General features: G+C 34.1%; 1 protein-coding gene across 3 annotated transcripts in view; it reads right to left on the reverse strand.

Moving 5' to 3' along the window:
* Positions 1-19317, reverse strand: part of CFAP69 (cilia and flagella associated protein 69) — a 70575-nt gene that overhangs the window by 25886 nt on the left and 25372 nt on the right. For all 3 annotated transcript variants that reach the window (XM_082398263.1, XM_082398264.1, XM_082398265.1), the window contains 9 exons: positions 15856-16005; positions 15570-15747; positions 13739-13862; positions 11433-11481; positions 11216-11337; positions 8747-8963; positions 6196-6360; positions 3220-3338; positions 1531-1649 (listed from right to left, as the gene is read on the reverse strand). In XM_082398263.1, coding sequence (XP_082254389.1) covers positions 1531-1649; positions 3220-3338; positions 6196-6360; positions 8747-8963; positions 11216-11337; positions 11433-11481; positions 13739-13862; positions 15570-15747; positions 15856-16005 — 1243 coding nt within the window. The remainder of the gene's footprint in view (positions 1-1530; positions 1650-3219; positions 3339-6195; positions 6361-8746; positions 8964-11215; positions 11338-11432; positions 11482-13738; positions 13863-15569; positions 15748-15855; positions 16006-19317) is intronic.

A 19317-nucleotide genomic window follows, 5' to 3' on the forward strand; every position in this document is an offset into this window, starting at 1 on the left:
ACACAAACCAATTCTTCAATTCTCAGTGGACATTAACTGGGTGTCCTACAATTCAGTTCAATTCAGAAACTATCTACCTAGAGTTAGCATCAGATCTCACAGGTTAAGGGTTCAGTCCCACAAGACTGTGCTGCTTTCCTTCCCCAACCTTAAATTCCAGTCCAGGTTGTCACCTGTGCTTCTGATAAACCAGCTATAGAGTAGCTCACAGATCTCAGGAAAATAGTTTACTTACTAGATTACTAGTTTATTATAAAATGATCCAACTTGGGAACAGCCCGATGGAAGAGATGATCAGGGCAAGGTATATGGAGAAGGGGCATGGAGCTTCCATGCCCTCTCTCAGCACCTCCAAGTGTTCACCAACCTGGAAGCCCTCTCAATCTCATAGTTTAGGATTTTTATGGAGGCTTCATTATATAGGTGTAATTGATGAAATCAGTGGCCATTGATGGTTAAACTCAATTTACAGCCTCTCTCCCCTCCCTGGAGGTTGAGGGTGGAGCTGAAAGTTACAACCCTTTAATTAACCATATAGTTAGTTCCCCTGGCAACCAGGCTCCCATCCTGTGGTTATCTAGGGGCTTTCCAAAACTCACCTCATTAGCATAAACTCAGATGTAGTCGAAAGGGGCTTGTTATGAATAACAAAAGATACTACTTTCATCTTTATTACTCTGAAACTATTATAGGAACTGAGGATAAAAGACCAAATATTGTAAACAAAAGATGTTCGCATTGCTCTTATTAATTAAGAAATTACAAGAGTTTTAGGAGCTCTGTACTAGAAATGGACCAAATACATATTTTTAAATTATAAATCACAATATCACAGTGATTGAAAAAAATGTGTTTTCTGCTGTTATTGGTAATGTTCTACATACATCTGTTAGGTCCATTTGGTCTATAGTCATGAGTTTTTTGTTTGTTTGTTTGTTTGTTTGTTTTTAAACTAATGTGTTGTAGTGTGGCTCTCATGAATTCCACCCAAATAGAAGAAATGTGTTAAATGTTAATGATATAGGAAACTCAACTAATTTTCCCCAAGACAAAATTTCATAAATTAATGTTAAGAAAAGTAGTATATATATATATATATATATATATATATTTGCCCTTTGGAATGCTAAAATGTTTGGGAAACAATATTGATGAGGAACTTCCTAATCAACTGGTTTTCAACTTTTTAAGATAAGATGAATGAGGAATTCAGCAGTCTTCAAGAATAAGAAGAATACTGTATGAGTAATAGTAGATGCTTGTATTTTCCCAGGCCAGGGCAAAATGGAATGCATTCAAATCACAAAAAACAAGGATTTAAGTTTAGATACAAGAATGGTTTTATATTTGAGTGATGGACAAGACTACTTTCCAAAGGATATTGGTAAGTGTCATTTCTGGACTACTGAAAAGAAAAAGGCTTATCTTTCTGCTGTAGTTTTGAGGGAAGAAAATTGGCATACATAGCTACCAAAAGATGTAATTTTCTTTTACTGTGATTCTATCTAACATGGGTACAGTAATACTTACCAAATGCTGTCCAATGTACTAAAAAGAAGTACATTATAGCCTAATCCACTCTGTAACTTCTTGGGGTCTGTTTTCATTACATGAAGAATTATATCCACTCCTTCAGTTCCAAAAATTTCCTAAGAGATTTATTTAAAATTATTTCTTGAAATAAATAAATAATCCTTTCCTTTCCCATTTCATCCTGTCCCCTAAAACTTTTTCTACCAGAAAAATACAACAACATTTTTAGGAAAATAGTACTGTAATATGATTTTTTTTTTCAAATTTGTACTCACTTGTTCTCAGGAATTTAAGACAAATTATTGTAAAGCTAGTCATTTTAGAGAGGATATCAATCAACATGTCAGCTTAATGTCCCTTTATATTTTTTCCCTTTCTCTTTCTTTAAAAAAAAATAAACCATAAGGCTTGTCCCATGGTTTTCTTCCACATTGTAATGAATGTAATCTAACATCATGTCAGATGAGTACTAGATAGCAACAACTAATTTAAGGGGTTAAAATTCTATCATGGAAGATTTTCCAATGTTCCCAAGAGAGAAATAAATTTATAAATAGCAGTTAAAACCTTTAATAATTTTTGTGATGTTATCACCAATTAATATTTGTCTGTTACCAAGTACCTTTCCTATTGTCTTGTCATTCAGTTCTGGTTCCCAGTAAGCAAGACTATGAGTATTTTCCAGAAGAACACAGGTGCAGGGTGATAGAATATAAGAAGTTCCACCAAAGCTTGGAGCTAAGTATGTGTTTACTGTTCTTTTTTGCCTCTCCCTCAAATCACTCTATTGAAACCTTCATAATTTTTAATTTTTATCTTTCCAAATCTATGTCTTGCTATTTAAGTTATTAATCTCTGAGACTCAGAGTTTGCTATGGCATTAAAAAGATCAAAGGGAATTAAGCTCTTTTTTCTAACTTTTAGTTTTAGGTATGAACCCAATTCAAACCCAAAACATCATTTATAATGGTACAGCCACTCTGGAAAACTATTTGCCAGTTTCTTCAAAACATACACCTATCTTATGATCCATTAGTTGCACTCCTAGGTATTTATCCAAGAGAAATGAAAGCATTATGTCCACAAAAAGACTAGTACAAGAATGTTAATTAAAGCTTTAAACATAGTAGTCCCAAATGGAATCAACCTAAGTGTTTATCAATAAGGGAATAGAGAAACAAATTTTGTTGTATTCGTACAATACTATTCAGCAATAAAAAGGAATGAATTATTGATACATGCAACAACATGGATATATTTCAGAAATATGGTGCTGGCTGATAGAAACCAGAACTAATAGAGTAAATAATCATGTGATTCCATTCTTATAAAGTTAAAAAATAGGCAAAACTAATTTATGGGAATAGAAATCAGAAAAGTGGTTGCCTGTAGGCAAGTGGGGGCATGGCTGCTAAGCGGCATGAAAGAATTTTACAGGGAGATAAAAATATTCTATATTTTAATTGCGATATGGGTTAAATGGATGCATACATTTGTCAAAACCTATCAAACTATATACTTAAGATCTATATACTTTACTGTATGTAATTATACTCTTAAAAAAGAATATTAAATCTTCATAAGATTAAAAAAACACCAACATTTATGGACATTTACTAAGAAAAAGTTCATAGTGTTATGTGATTGAGAGATCTGAACAAAACTTTGATTCACAGGCATACATACCTTCCTAGGAATATGATGTTCACAAAGACCAGATAAAATAAGTAAAATATCAGATTGAATTTCCAAAACAATGGCCTCTTCCTTATCATTATACTTGCTTATTGTATTTTTAAAGATTCCTGATTTGAAAAAAGTTAAAGAATGTAAAGTTATTGAACATTGTATTTTTATTTTGATCAATTACTGTTCTGAAATTCTTTCTTATAAAATTTCAACTAGAAAAACTATTTTTAAAAGGGCTATTTTCATTGTATGGTTTCCTAGAAGCTGTAGACAGAAGATGATAAATGGATTCTTTGGGCTCTCAATACAATCAGTAGCCCCATATATATAGACTTTCCAGTACATAATTAACGGCGTGTCATTAAAAGAAGCCCTTAACAACCTGATACTTCACCAAGCAAACAAAACTGTTTAAAAATATGCAGTTTCATGAGGCAAAGATGCGTGCCTTTGCAAATATATGACCAAAATGCCTGATCATAGCTTGCCTCATCTCTTCTTGTCCTTGTGGTCAACAGGGTCAATCTTAAGCAAAGGTGGAAGACATCCCTAAGTACGTTTTCTATTCCTGTTACTTCTTTCTGCATCGTCTCCTTATGTCTACTCGAAGGCATCTTCAATAACTTAGGTAGCAATATTCCCATGTTCTTTAAAAGCTCTCCTTCCAATCAAAATTTTAAAAGACTTGAAAATAGCCACTTACATTGATGGAATGTCATTCACAATAAAATTTTGCCTCAAAAAAGGACTTTTCCCTTAAGCTTTGTATAAGGAACAAAAGTCATTTTTCCTCAGTTACTAAGGGATCACTGGCATTAGCAGAAAGGTGTGGAGCTATGTTTCAAAGTAAAAGGGCCATGGAAATCACAGCCTATTTCCACTGTTGGCCCTGAAGGGACAATTCTTGGTCCTGTTAGGATGAATTACAGGTGAAGGATCAGAGTCTAGGAAGGCTAGGTGAGCATGCTGGAGGCCAGGGCAGAGGCATGCCATGGACAGAGGGCCTATGCTCCCTTTTTAGGACACCTTCTAGGAATCCAACCTGGCTGGCCTTGCATCTGCTTCTCCTTTCTAGATTATCTCCTCTTCTTCCTACCTGTGTACAGGGATGTCACTTTCCCTGTTGTCTGTAATAAATGTTATGTTAATACTGATTTATTTTCTTAATATTTTGGTATCCTTTAACTCCCTACATTTACCCTTTCCTTGCTCTATTCTAACCATTGGATATATTTTTCAGATTTCCTCTTTCTAAAGTAGCATTGCACATATAACTTCCCTAATCCAAACCACTAATAGCTCCCCATGCTTAAAGAGAATGAAGTTCAAACTCTATTATGGTATGCCATTCAAAACTCTTTCTTGCTTGGCCTCTGACTAGACAATTAACTTTATTTCATATTATTTGTCTTCATAAAACTTTGACTCCACTTAAGCTAGCTCTGAACACATCATCATGTATATTTTGGCTTCATGTCTCTGTTTATGCTGTCCCCTTGCTTGAAAGACCATCTCTCTCTCTCTCTCTCTATTTTTTTTTCCTCTTGAAACCAGCCTTACCCTCACACCCTAACTCATAAAGATTCTTGTTAAGATTGCCCAGCCTTGAAGACTACCCTGTGGCATTTACTCTCTGTATTACTCACTAGGTGCCTTACTAACAGTGCAGGGTAACGCATGCTATCTTTCTATGACATACATCTTTCCTTTTGTTTTCATTAAGGCAAGGTCTTGAGAGTTCTGTTCTATACATGTTTATGACACCAGTGCCTACACAACAGGTGTATAAACATTTACATTTACAATGCAATTACTATTTGTTGAGCTTATTACTACTATAGAGCCTCTGTTAGACTCTGTAAGAGAAGGTTCCTGCCCCTAGGAACTCACATAATAAAGATCAGCTTCTTTCAAGTTAAAGGGAAAGGTCCTAAGAAGAAAAGAACCCTTGCTATTTGCTCTCCCTTCCCCACTTGCTACCCAGGTAAGATTAAGACTTCTTCTTGGATATATGGAAAATTGTATTCATCCAGTTAGGCTGGGGCCTTCACACTGAGTTCTGTATCATGAAATGTGCACAGAAGTGATAAAATCTTCTTTCAGGTTTGGTCATCCTCCAGTAAGCTCATCAAGAAAGTGAATGTTTTTGCCTAGCCCTCTTTTCAATATCCTCATTTTGCTTACTAGTATTATTATTAGGGGGCACCACCCCAATCCACTAATGATGGAAGAGCAGGCACTGAACAGGTAGAAGAGTTTTTGAGTAAGCATTTGTAATTAATTGACATCCAGCAAATTATATCACCTACTCATGAGGCAGTCATGAGTCACTGAACATGGATATGACAAATATAACTCTTACTTCTCAAAGCCAGGAAAGATTAGGGCCAGAGAACTATTTATTTTTTAAATAACAAAAGGTAGAAAGCTTTTGCTTAGGGGTTCTGAATTTTACACTGAACTCGCATGTATGTATGTTGGAGATAAAGTGACTTAGCACAGTCAACTCTTTAAGTTGAAAATTAAGGATATCCTGATATTTCACATCAGAAAACCTATGTACATTTCTGTATACACCAGCGTACCAGTGTTCTGGTAATGTCAAATGCACTGGAAAATGTAATGTTATCCTCTTTTAAAATGACTCCAAAAGGCCTGGCCAAAAAGTGGTGATCTTACTCCTAGAAGAGTGAAATATAACACTAGCCCATTAAAAAAAAACAAAAAAGATAAAGATAATCCTAAATGAAACGGTATCTGAATTAAGTAAACAAATGTTTAAAGGATAAGTGATCATGATGTTTCAGTAGAGACAAACTAATTTATAGCAACAGTATGAAACAAAAATCAAGAAAATATTCAGGAGTTTGTCGGCTATAGGACAAAATAAATGTGTAGAAAAACATTTCAAACAAAAGTTCTAATTCGTAAACATTCTACTTTCATCAGGACACAAACATGTTACGTTTTTACCTATCAGTTGCTGAATTGCTCTCTTTTCACAAAGATCCTTGTTTATGGTCTCATGCTCAAGGTAGACCATGGCTCTCAAGAGTCTTAAACTGTAACGCATCTGGGCAAACTTGTTTCCACGGCCACCTGTACCATGAAAACTGTTCCCATGACTAAAGAAGGAATCTGTAGGGAAATATTAATAGTTACTTTACATCAAGAAATTTAGATTAGACATCTTTTATATCTATATAAGTTTAAAGAGATGTTAAAATTTTGTCATACTTCAGGGTTTTTTTTTTTTTTAGAGAAGTAAATATGATTCCATCCCCCTCCTCTTTCTATTTCCAGTACAGAAATATGTGTTTAAATTTTACTCAAATGTATCATTATTGTATGTATCTTTTGTAACTTGTTTCTGTTACTCAATGTTGTATTTTTAAAATTATTCACATTGTTACAAGTAGATCTAGATCGCTCAGTTTTAACTGCTTTCCACATCCAGTTTATAAATAACAGTTTATCCATTCACTAGTACAAATTGCTACAATGAACATTCTAGTTCATGTCCTCTTGTTCCCACTGAGAAGTGTTTCGCCTGTGACACCAGAATCATATAGGGTATACCCACATGGAATTTTATTAAAGTTGCCAAATTGTTCCCCAAAGTGGTTATATGGATACAATGTATAAGAAATAGATTTTTCCCAATCTATTAAATGTGAAATGGTAGTTCATTGTTATCTTAATTTGCAGAGCAATTACATTTCTCTGATTACCGGTGGGGTTGAGTGTCTTTTAATTTTTTTTGAAAATTTGAGATTTTCTCCAAAAATTTTGAAGAATTTTCTTGGCAATCTCTATTGTTTGCCTACTTCTCTACTCAGTTATTTTCTTTTTGATATGTAGGAGTTCTTTATGAACCTGAATTCTAATCGTTTATCAGCCAGAGTGGTGAGTAAATGTCTTCCCTCAATTTATAGATTGTTATCTTATTCAGATTTTGTCATACAGATATTTCCGTTTTACAGTAGTTAATACATTTAATAATCTTTAATAATCTTCTTTATAGTTTAAGCTCTTCTGTATTTAAAAAGTCTGTTTCTACCCTGTTATCATAAAGATAATTTCCCATGTTTTCTTCTAAGATTTTTACAGTTTAACTTTTTGCATTTAGGGCTTGAATTCATTTTGCAATTGACTTTTTTAAACAAGCTGAAAGGATCTAATTTTTATTTTTTCACACGGAGGGCCAACTGCCAGAGCACCATCCTTCTCTCATTGATTGGCAATATCATCTCTGATGATGCCAACCTCCCATATATTCCATTCCACTGGTCTATGCCTGGTCTAGTACCATACAATTTTAATTACTATAGCTTTATGGTCAGTCTTGATAAATAACAAGGCAAGTTCTCTTTCTTTGCTATAATATGCTTTCTTTGAAAGGTTCTTTTAGAAGTAGCTTTTTGTTTAATGCTAAAAAAAAAAAAAGTTCAAAATACTGTTCTCAGTAGTGTGTATAGCTTTAGAAATGTGGATTCTGGAGCTAGACTGCCTGCATTAAATCACTTACTATGTGGCAAGGAACAAGTTATTTAACTTCTCTGACTGAGTTCTACCCACTGAACAACAGGGCTAATAATAGAACCTATAACTCCTAGATTTGTTGTGAGGCCTAAATGGTTTAATACTGCTGAGGGGGTTAAGGCCTATCACATAGTAAGTACTCAATAACTGTTAGCTATCAGGCTTCTTCTTGTTAGGAAGCATTTCCTTTTTTTGCCTTATAGACTTCTGTAAACATAAATAATATAAAGGAGAGACAGGAGAATTGTTTTATTTAATGCACAGTAATTTAACATGACTAAATTTAGTAACTCAGCATATTAAAAACTAGAGAATAAAAATAAGCTATAATTTTTTCTCCCTCATGGATGAGTGCTATTCTTGATCTAATGAAAATGTACCATACAAAATTATTTCCAGAGCAAAGTTACTACCAGAGAAAAATACAGTATCTTACTTATAATTTTTTTTAAAAAGAATATATTTCTTATTTCCCTTCTAAGAATTATGAGAATTGAAATGAAATATTCATACAAATTAGGGCTCTGCTAAATTGGCAGACTACATGTGGCTAGAGATCTAGATTGGAAGCTCCATGAAGGTATGGATTTCATTTATTTTGAACATAAATGTTTCGTTAGTAGCTAAAACAATATATGGTTACTAGTAGGCATTCAATAAATATTTGTTGAATGACTAATTAAAATATTACAGGACAGTATAATTATTGGATAGGCCTAATAATATAAAAATTTAAATCAGTTTATATGAATGATTTCTTTTACTGAAAGGTATGCATCAACTATAGCTAAGATTTACTAATGTCTGACTATAAATGAAATCTCAGGCTTTTTTCCTTAAAACAGCATTTAAACACATTAAAATCACAGAAGGCCAGATCTACATTGTTAGTTCTCCTTTTAATTGTATTTCTTTTTCTACACCGCCATTCAGTTGAAATATGTAGATTAGAATTTTGACAGGAATCTGAAAGGCCACTTACCTTCACTGTCACACCATTCTAAAAATGCAAGGACGTGAGCATTTCCCTGATACAACATGTACTCGTCTATTAAAAAAGGAGCCACTGATGACAAAGTGGCAATTGCATGCAGTTGTAATTCTTCATACTGTGCTGCAGACCACTCAACTATTTTGTGTTTCTCAGGCTTTTTAACATAGGTAAACAAAGCCAAAATAACTTTGCCATCAATTAATAGCTGTGAGAAAGGGCAAAAAGTACTATGTTAGAAACATAATTAAAACAATTTTATTTAATCTAAGAAAATTTAATAAAAGATTTCCAATTTGATGTGTTATTGATGATCATTTCAAAATACTTTCTTCCTAAAGATTCCAAGCTATGTTAAGCACCAAAAATTAAAAAATTAAAAAACCCAAAACCAAACTCACTAATAACAACAGTTCACTGTGATCCCCCTTTCTGGGATATACACTCTATGGCTAACAATAATGTAAAATAAGTATTAGTTTTTTTAATCTATGCTGCTTATATATGCAGTTTACCTCCACTTATGATAAAACCACAGGAGTCGAAAATTTAGAGCAAATAAGCTGGTGGTTATTTCTGTCTTCCTTACTTTTGTTTCTTAAAGGAAATATTTCAGAGATTCAATTGTATATATACTTTAAGAAATCAATTTTGGCTGAAGTTATGATAATAGACTATGGCTATTTTTAATCATAGGCAACAGAACTTATACAAATACTCTATCCAGTGAATACCAGTCAGGTCACAAGCCATAGTTAATTACACGCCAAGAATTTTAAAACTGTACTGAATCCATGATGTCAATAAAAATAAAACAAAAATGCAAAGCTATTATAATATGACAATCAAGTTAATATTACAGCTGATTCTGATTGGTATATATTTATGGTTCACAAGATAGTAACACACCATGTGCTATATTCAATTTTCTTTTCATCTGGCATTATTCTACAAAGATTTTTTCACAATAATATCTATGAATTTTTCTAAATTTTCTACTATTCCACATGGAAAGAGCACAAGATTTAGAACTGAGAAAACAAGAATAACAATTAGTTCTAGCACTGCTGTAAGTAGTAAGTGGATAATTTTTTTGAAATACTCTGTGAACTGCAAATAACAGTACACGTATTTATTATCACTACCATTACTGAGCCACAAACACAAACATGTGACAGGAAAAAAATTAGTTGATTCCATTGCTCACGTAGTGCTTTAAGAAGCTTATCAGTCTTTGTGCCATTTGACTTTGTTGTCAAATAAAATTGGTTTATAAACTATAGTGTAAATTTTATTATCTTTGTATCTGTCATTTTAATAGTTATATAATACTCCACTATAATAATAAACCATATTCTATTGAATGATTTTCTATATGACATTTCAGAAAATACATTTAGCTTCTATGGAGTGTACATTTTTGATATGAATAACAAAGTTATAACTGTAAAGACAGTTTTTTTCTGAGCATTTTTTAGTATATTCTTCAAAGTGGCATTACCAAAAAAAATTGTTTTTAGCTCTTTTAATCCTCATAATAATTCCATGAGATAGGTGTTTTCCCCACTTTGAAGTTGAGATAACTGGAATTTAGAGACGCTAAACTATGTATTCAAGATCACATTGCTAGAAAGCGACAGCACTGGATTCCACCTGACTAAAGCCTTAACCACCATATTATACCACGTTTATATTACCACTAATGAAATTGATAGAATGATTCCTCCCTTGGAACTTGAAAGAGTTTTAAGACTAAAATGAAATTTCAATTAATGCAGTAATAACTAAACTAATGGAATTGTTAGTAAGTAGTATATTTTTTTCTGTTGCTTTATAGTTTACAAAACCCTTATCTCAGTCTCACAACAGAAGGAAGAACTGAGCCTCAGAAAGTTTAGGTGACTTTGCCAAGGCCATACAGCTAGTAGGCGATAAGACAGACGTGAAATTCATTTCCAGTGCTCTTCAAATTACACCATGCTTTATGTAGGATATAAAGTATTAAGATAATTCATTGGTAATAAAAATATGTACATAAGAAGGTTAGATTTGTGTGGAGAAAAAGCAGGTTCATACAGTTTGAGATGGGCGGCATAGAGATGAGCAATTTCCTCCAGCATTAAATCATCCCTTATTACTATGGTCAAAGATAGACTATTAGGCTGGGTGGGCCTATATGGATTTTCTTTCACATTATGTTCTCTTATTCAGGAGCTCTAAATATATAAATAAATCTCCACGGTTCTCCTGCTTTTCCTTGGTTTATGTGGTTTAAATTTAGGTAAATTCACTGTTCATTAATAGATAAGAGAAATTTTGAAAAAGTGAAATTCCAGTGAATATGAGTTTGTTACCTTCTATGGTAAATATATGGGCTGATGAAAGATTTGCAGCCATGGCTTTTAAAAAGTTATACTACAAAGTGAGACAATTTTAATTTTAATTTTGATTACTTTTTACCTGTATAGTAGATAAATCTTTATAAAAGGTCACAATTATATTGAATAGCAATTTCTTCAACTCAAAATCTTCATAGGAATTAGAAAACTTAAGACCTTTTACCAAAGGATTTTGGCTTTTAACTGTGAGAGGGAAAAAAAAGGAGGAGTAAAATAAAAGCTGAAATGATATATGACTCATTAAGATAATTATAAGTTGAAAGTTTTATGGTTTTTACCTTCATTAAAGGTTGCAAATAATATCAAATCCCTGGTAAAGCCACACTCCTAATATAAATACACAAAATAAACAGAAAGATGAATTAATTATATGGAAATTAAGTTACAGATGCCCATATTTACTTAATATGTAGGTATTTTTTATCAGACTCTCCTTGTCATTCATTTGAGTTCATAAAGCACTAATAATAAGGGATGAAAGCAAGAAAATAAAAGCATATAGCCAGATAAACTTGTAATTTATTTAATATTAAACTTACTTCTGTAGGTTCTTAGAAATATATTACATTATTCTATGAATATTTTACAAGATACTGTTTAAAATTTGGTAAGAACCCAAAACGTACTGCTAAAAGTTACTTATGTAATTCATTATCTATACCTTCAAGGGATGAAAGAAGGGAAGAAAATAGTTATTTTCAACAGCTTTTCTTCTTAAACACCCCCTGGCTCCCCACCCTGACCCCAACCACTCTCAAATATGTCAAAGGTTTGGTCAAGAGACAACAAACAATTCCTACTTAACATGAAAAGCCCTGAAGAATGACCAGAAAACATTTCAGCATGAGGGAACTCATTCCTGACAGAGATATCCTAGTTGGACTTCGTACATTAGGGAGAATTTATAGGGACAAACCTTGGGCTTTTGAGCTTGCAACTCTATATTCCTACTACTTTAAGATCCATATGGTTTCTTTAAAATGTGAAGATGTTATTCCTATTGACTCACATTCATGGAATTCACCTGAATGTTTGCAAAGATGCTGATGAGAATTTATTGACTGACCAGGGGCTTCCACAGAAACATAGGCCCACCTACACAATGCAACCTTGACTAGGAAGCTATGTAGGACGTTTTCCCCATTTGTACAGTATAAATTCCATGACTGTTTTTTTAATTTTATTGAAGTCTAGTTGATTTACAATGTTGTGTTAATTTCTGCTGTACAGCAAAGTGATTCAGTTATACATATATTCTTTTTCATGTTCTTTTCCATTATGGTTTATCACAAGATATTGAATATAGTTCCCTGTGCTATACAGTAGGACCTTGTTGTTTATCCATCCTATATATAATAGTTTGTATCTTCTAATCCCAAACTCCCAATCCTTCCCTCCCCCACCCCTCCCCTTTGGCAACCACAAGTCTGTTCTCTATATCTGTGAGTCTGTTTCTGTTTCATAGATATGTTCATTTGTGTCGTTTTCAGATTCCACATATAAGTGATATCATATGGTATTTGTCTTTCTCTGTGTGACTTAGTATGATAATCTCTAGGTCCATCCATGTTGCTGCAAATGGCATTATTTCATTCTTTTTTATGGCTGAGTAGTATTCCATTGTATATCTGTACCACATCTTCTTTATCCATTCATCTGTCATTGTAAATAGTGGCTATTGTAAATAGTGCTGCTATGAACACAGGGGTGCATGTATCTTTTCAAATTATAGCTTCGTCTTATATGTGCCCAGAAGTCGGATTGCTGGAGCATATGGCAACTCTATTTTCAGTTTTTTATGGAATCTCCATACTGTTTTCCATAGTGGCTGCACCAATTTACATTCCCACCAACAGTGTAGGAGGGTTCCCTTTTCTCTACACCCCCTCCAGCATTTGTTTTTTGTAGACTTTTTTTTTTAATATTTATTTATTTGGCTGTGCCAGGTCTTAGTTGCAGCACATGGGATCTTCGTTGGGGCATGCTGGATCTTTAGTTGTGGCATGCAGGATCTTTTTAGTTGTGACATGCAGACCTCTTAGTTGCGGCATGTGAACTCTTCATCATGGTATGCATGCAGGATCTAGTTCCCCAACCCCTGACCAGGAATTGAACCTGGACCCCCTGTACTGGAAGCACAGAGCCTTACCCACTGGACCACCAGGGAAGTCCCTGTTTTTCTGTAGACTTTTTAATGATGGCCATTCTGACCAGTGTAAGGTGGTACCTCATTGTAGTTTTGATTTGCATTTCTCTAATAATTAGCAATGAGGAGGATGTTTTCATGTGCCTATTGGCCGTTTGTTTGTCTTCTTTAGAGAAATGTCTATTTAGGTCTTATGCCCAGATGAGTAAATTATATTTGTGAGTAAATTATAATACATGAGGAGGATCTCAACCTTCCAAAGGGATGCAAAGAAGAACTGGCAGAGTGCAAGTATACTGGTGACCATAATGACATTACAATATAACTTGGCATTACAACAAAGTACATAAATGTTACAACATAGTTCAGGACTCCCCCCTCCCCCCACACCCACCACTTCCACAATTAGAATTAAAATGCAATTTGATTCATACTTACAATCATTGGTGCTCCAGGATTTTGAGATATAATTGTTGTGATCACTAATATGTCATTTCTAAGCTGACGATCATAATGACTAAGACCTCTTGTAAACAGATTTTTAAATACTTTCTTCAAAGCCCTAAAAAGTTAAATCATATCTTTAAAGCCATATTTCTATGGAAATACCACCTAAGTGTCTACCAACAAAATCTCCCTTTTTACATTTTACTACTCATTTCAAAATATTTCTAATCTTTTCTATCTTTACAAATCTGCCTCTAGTTCACTGAGGGACCAGATAAGAATCCCTCGGTCCAATCTATACATGGTGGTCAAAGTGACTGCTCTAAAATAAAGATTCAATCACGTCATTTTCCTTTTTAAAATTACTGATACTTAAAGGCTTTTCTTTGTTCTTAGGATAAAGCCCTACCTCCCTACCAAGGCTTATCAGGCCTTTCATGTTACAGTCCCTGCTAACATTGTTGGCTTCATCTCTCACTATTCCACCCTGTACTTTTTGCTCTCACTATATTGAATTTCTTTCAATTTTTTGATTTTGCTAAATTCTTCTTTCACTTCTGTTCCCCTGTCTAGGATGCTCTCTGCATGCAGAACTCTTGTGTTGGTAAGTCACATTTATCATTCAGATACCAGATTAGGGTTTATTAGGAAGTGCTGATTAACTCTCCAATCTGGGTCAGGTTCCCTGTACAATGGGCATTTGTTGCTTTATCTTCTAGGAGCCACTTGCCCTTCTTGTGATAATAGTACCCTTATTTTTATTTAGGCATTCACTCTTTACCCACTTTTGGTCTTGTGAAGCTGCCTTCAACTAAAAGGAAGCGAGTTAGAGCATTCCTTCTTTCTGTCACTGTAACTCACTCTGAAATGGGCATATGGCCAACACCAGGCCACTAAGGGTCAACAGGGACTCAATTAGAAGAATTTTCTTTGAGCTTTTGGAATAGCAAGTCTTATCTTCTGCTTGGTTTGGGGTTGTGATTATGTGAAGCTAGACTTCGTAGGTCTTACCATATGGATCTTGAGACTAAAGCCAACACAGTGGAAAATAGTGCAGAGGGATGAAGAGGGCCCAAGTCCTGATATTTGCTGAGCCTTGAATACAGCTGCACATGAAACCAGTTTTATCCTTGACTTTGTAGTTACATGAGCCCATAAAATTTCCTATTCGGTTTAAATCAGTTGGGTTGGGGGTTCAGTCGCTTGCAAACAAAACTGTGCTGATCCATCATCTTCGGGAGAACGTGAAGGACCTTGCAGTAATCTCTTTCATAACATTTAGTATGTGCTCTTTTAGTTGCCTATATACTTGTCTCTCTCTCTTAACATAATGCAAGTGCCATGAAAGCAGAGACCATTTCTGTATTGTTTTCAGTTGTATTTCCACAGCCTAGTACTAAACTTGGCACAGAGCAGACAATAATTATTTGATGAATATATGAATAAGTAACTTAATGGCTCACTCATATTTTATTGCTAATGCTTACTGTAGTATCTGGAAGACAGTAAGTACTCAAAAATAGGTTTACTGAATGAACAAATGAAATAGTTCTTTTAAATATCTAATTTTACTTTATACATGCTCAAGGACATAATTTAGTTTTGTTAACAAGCTACTTTAAAAGCCTTCCACATAGAAAAAAAAAAAAAAGACTTGTTATTGTGCAGATGCATTTATACCATGGTACAAAAAAATGTCCTGAAACATAGCCATTACATGAATCAGAAGCCTAACTGAACACAAATTTAAAAAAAAAATTTTAGTTATGTCACTGGCTATCGTTTTAAGGTTAAAAGTTCCTATCTAACCACATAAACTTACAGCAAACATTCCAAGTTACTAAGCTGTTGTATGATTTCTTCTTTTGAAGATTTTTCCAATAAGTTCCAAAGTATTTCGGATGAACGAAATAGAAGCTGTCCAGAGGGATCTGGGTCATTGAGGTGAGCACAGATTCCACTGGCTGCTTGTGCTTTCACCATTAAAGTACAATTAACTTCTGAAAATAAATTTTAAAATTATTTATGCTGTACAGTCTTGACATTATTAGATAAAAACAAAAATAGTTGAGAATGAAGTGTTCAAATATGTACAATAATATACAAACCAGAAGCTGAGAGATGCTGTAGAGCTTTAAGTACCCAAAGTTTCTCAACAAGTTGATTTTCAAGCAACGCCAATGACTGGACCATTGTTTTTGCCAATCCTCCAACTTCAGCCATTTTAATCTTATATGATGAACTAGCCTGCTGGTAACCTAACAACAATTAGTGAATAAAAATGTACAATTATTTCACATAGTAATCATCTACATTAAACAAAAGAATGAGTAATTTATTGTTAAACAACAGCAACAACAAAAACTTTAAAAAAGTGTATGGCATGTTAAAATGGTATAGCACAGGGATTGGCAAACTTCTATAAAAGGCCAGGTATCAGTATTTTAGGCTTTGCAGGTTATAAGATTTCTCTCTCAAATACTCAACTCTGCTACCATAGCATGAAAGCAGGCATAAACCATACAAAAATAAGTGGGCATGGCTGTGTTCCAATAAAAGTTTATTTACAGAGGGCCAGTTTTGGCCTGGGGTCCACAGTTTGCTGATCCCTGGTGTAGCATTTGAAATAGGACCGCAGAGTTGGAGGCATATTTTAAATTCTAAAAAAGAACAATATTTCTTTTCTCTAGATATACCTTTCCATAAAGGAAAATGGCATGATTACAAATACTAAATGTTTTCACTATTCAACTCAATACATTACTTTAGTGCTTTCAAGGGACCATAATTATGTAATTTGGTGATGAAATAAGAGGTGAAAATATAATGCTGTTCTGATAAATGCTAGTGAATATAATGGTATTTTAGGGAAGTTTGATTCTTGGCAACATGTCTTATAATAATTTCCTTCTGCTGTAGCACCTATGAGAAACACCACCTCTCCTTTAATACAGCTGCACAGGTACCTGACCAACTACACTCAACTAGAGAGATTAAATACACAGCAGAAGGTACCTGCTCACGTGAGACACAGCTATTTTCTTTCTTAGTGATATACTTATCTACCTCCTTGACTTCTTGACTTTTGAGACCAACTAGATTCTTTAACTTTGCCATAGTTCTGAGATGTCTGTCAGTTTGTCTTGTCTTTCTGAATTTGATCTTTAGCCCTGGACAAGGCCCTGTCCATTCCTGTGATGGGTTCTCTATGGTAAGGCCCTAGCTACTCACTTTAGGCATTTAAAAAATATAAAGAGAAAACCACAAGTTGCATAATTTCACCATCCATAGAGAACAACCTTAACATTCTGGTATATTTCTTTTTTTTTTTTATCAATAGATATCTATTAAGCAGCTACTATGTTACAGATTATTGTAGATCTGGTATCTTTCTTACTGATATTTTTAATGTATGCATATAACTTTAACAGTATACTATATGCAGAATTTTACATTCAACTGCAACCACTAAAGATTTTTTTTTTCACTAAAGATTTTATTGTAAGCCTTTTCTCAGTCTATATTTTCCCAAATCATGATTTTATTTGCATAATAGCCTGTCATATGCAAGGACCAACCAAAATGTACTTTATACTTACTGTATCTTTATATATTGAGTTTACATTTCTACAGAAGGATATAGTAATATTAAGGCCCATGGACCTGATTCCTGTCTCTGGGGCTGTGTCTCTTACAATTGCTCTACTGAGGACTTTTCAGCTGTGGTCCCAGCTATCCAGACATGCCCATCACCTGAAACCAACTGTGTGACAGCTAGTGAGAGCATTGCCTAAGATTCCCAATTTTCAGAGCCTGGTCAAATTAAGATCAACCTCACTTCTCTGCACCTTGACTCCTCTGTCATATCTTATACATCATTTGTCTCCCTTTCTTTCTATCTTAAAAAGACTGTGTATATATTGCCTAGGTTAACCCTAAGCTTGTGCTCTTAATTCCATCCTCTCATGCCTTCTTTGGGAATTTCACCCTCCAATTTCCCATGTACTAGCTTCTTATTCCTCTGCCTATAGGGGAAAACTTCATTTTTCCCTATCCTAAAAATTATAAATAATAACAAAACCAAATATCTTCTTTGACTTTGCTACCAGTTGAATTGTTCTCCATCTTCCTCCTTTTTCTTCTCCATCTGATTTTAATATATAAGTCTGCATTCACTGCCTCTTCTCACAATCTTCTCATTCTTTAGTCCTGTATCTGCTCTGACCACTTTATGTCAATAGATCTGCCAAAAATGAACTACAACTTTTCAGATATCACATCAGTTGGCGTTTTCATTCCTCAATTACAGAAGCCTCTACAGTATTTGACACTGAGACCACTACTTCCTTCATCAAACATTTCATTCACTGGCACACAAGACATGGCAGTCTTTAGCTTTTCCTCCTCCTCTCTGAACATTCCTTCATTGCCAGTTTCTTTGGATTGTTTTTTGTTTTGTTTTGTTTTTCCCTAGATCTCAATATGGGCATTCTCCATGTTGCTGTTCTTGGTCCATTGCTACTTACATGCTTTATCTCCTAGAAAACTCAAGCACCCTGATGGTTTCAATTTTCATCTCTGGGTGAATTCCAAACCTGTATTTCTGGTCTCTGCTTTTGGTATCCAATGTCTACTATCTACCAAACACTTCCTCCTGTTTATCTCATCAATAGCTCAAATCTGACAGTTAATAATTTCTTTACTTATTTCTCTACTTCAGATGTCCTCCATTTTTCCCTATTCATAAGTTAGCTTTCTTTTCTACCAGTCTTATTGCCACCTATCTAAAGGAACATATAACTTAAAACTGTATTTTATATCTTCTCTCCTTTCCTAGATTGATTATGAATTACAGAAACTATGAAGGTAGGAAGTATGTCCTAAGTAATATTATATCCTCTACATTGCAAGTGCCCTCTATCTTGATACCACCCATTTCAGTGTGACTCATTTTATCATTATATATTATGATCCCTTAGCTATAACATGCAGAACTCTTTTTCCAAACATGGTAGAGAATGTTATTAGCATTAGGAATTTAACATCTAGTTGGGTGGGACAGATATTATGAATAATTATAAATGTTAGAAAATAATAAATAATATTATCAACAGTATTAAATAACATTAATAGTAATAATTATAATTAAACTAACTTGGGTATGACTTTAAAAATTCTGTTATATTTAGCATCAGAATAAAAATCTAAAGTTGAAAAAAATACATAAATTCTTTTGTTTAAAATGACTGAAGAGTTTGAGACTACCAAAAGAACTGTTTTGATGTGTTGCATTTATTTATTTATTTTTTAAAATTTAATTAATTAATTAATTAATTAATTAATTATTTTTGGCTGAGTTGGGTCTTCATTGCTGCGTGTGGGCTTTCTCTAGTTGTGGCAAGTGGGGGCTACTCTTCGTTGCAGTGCGTGGGCTTCTCATTGTGGTGGCTTCTCTTGTTGCAGAGCATGGGCTCTAGGCGCGTGGGCTTCAGTAGTTGTGGCTTGCAGGCTCTAGAGCGCAGGCTCAGTAGTTGTGGCCTAGATCTGGGATCTTCCCAGATCAGGGCTCG

Source organism: Balaenoptera borealis (genome assembly GCF_965194805.1).
Source record: "Balaenoptera borealis genome assembly, chromosome: 7".
In the NCBI taxonomy this organism is placed as follows: domain Eukaryota; kingdom Metazoa; phylum Chordata; class Mammalia; order Artiodactyla; family Balaenopteridae; genus Balaenoptera; species Balaenoptera borealis.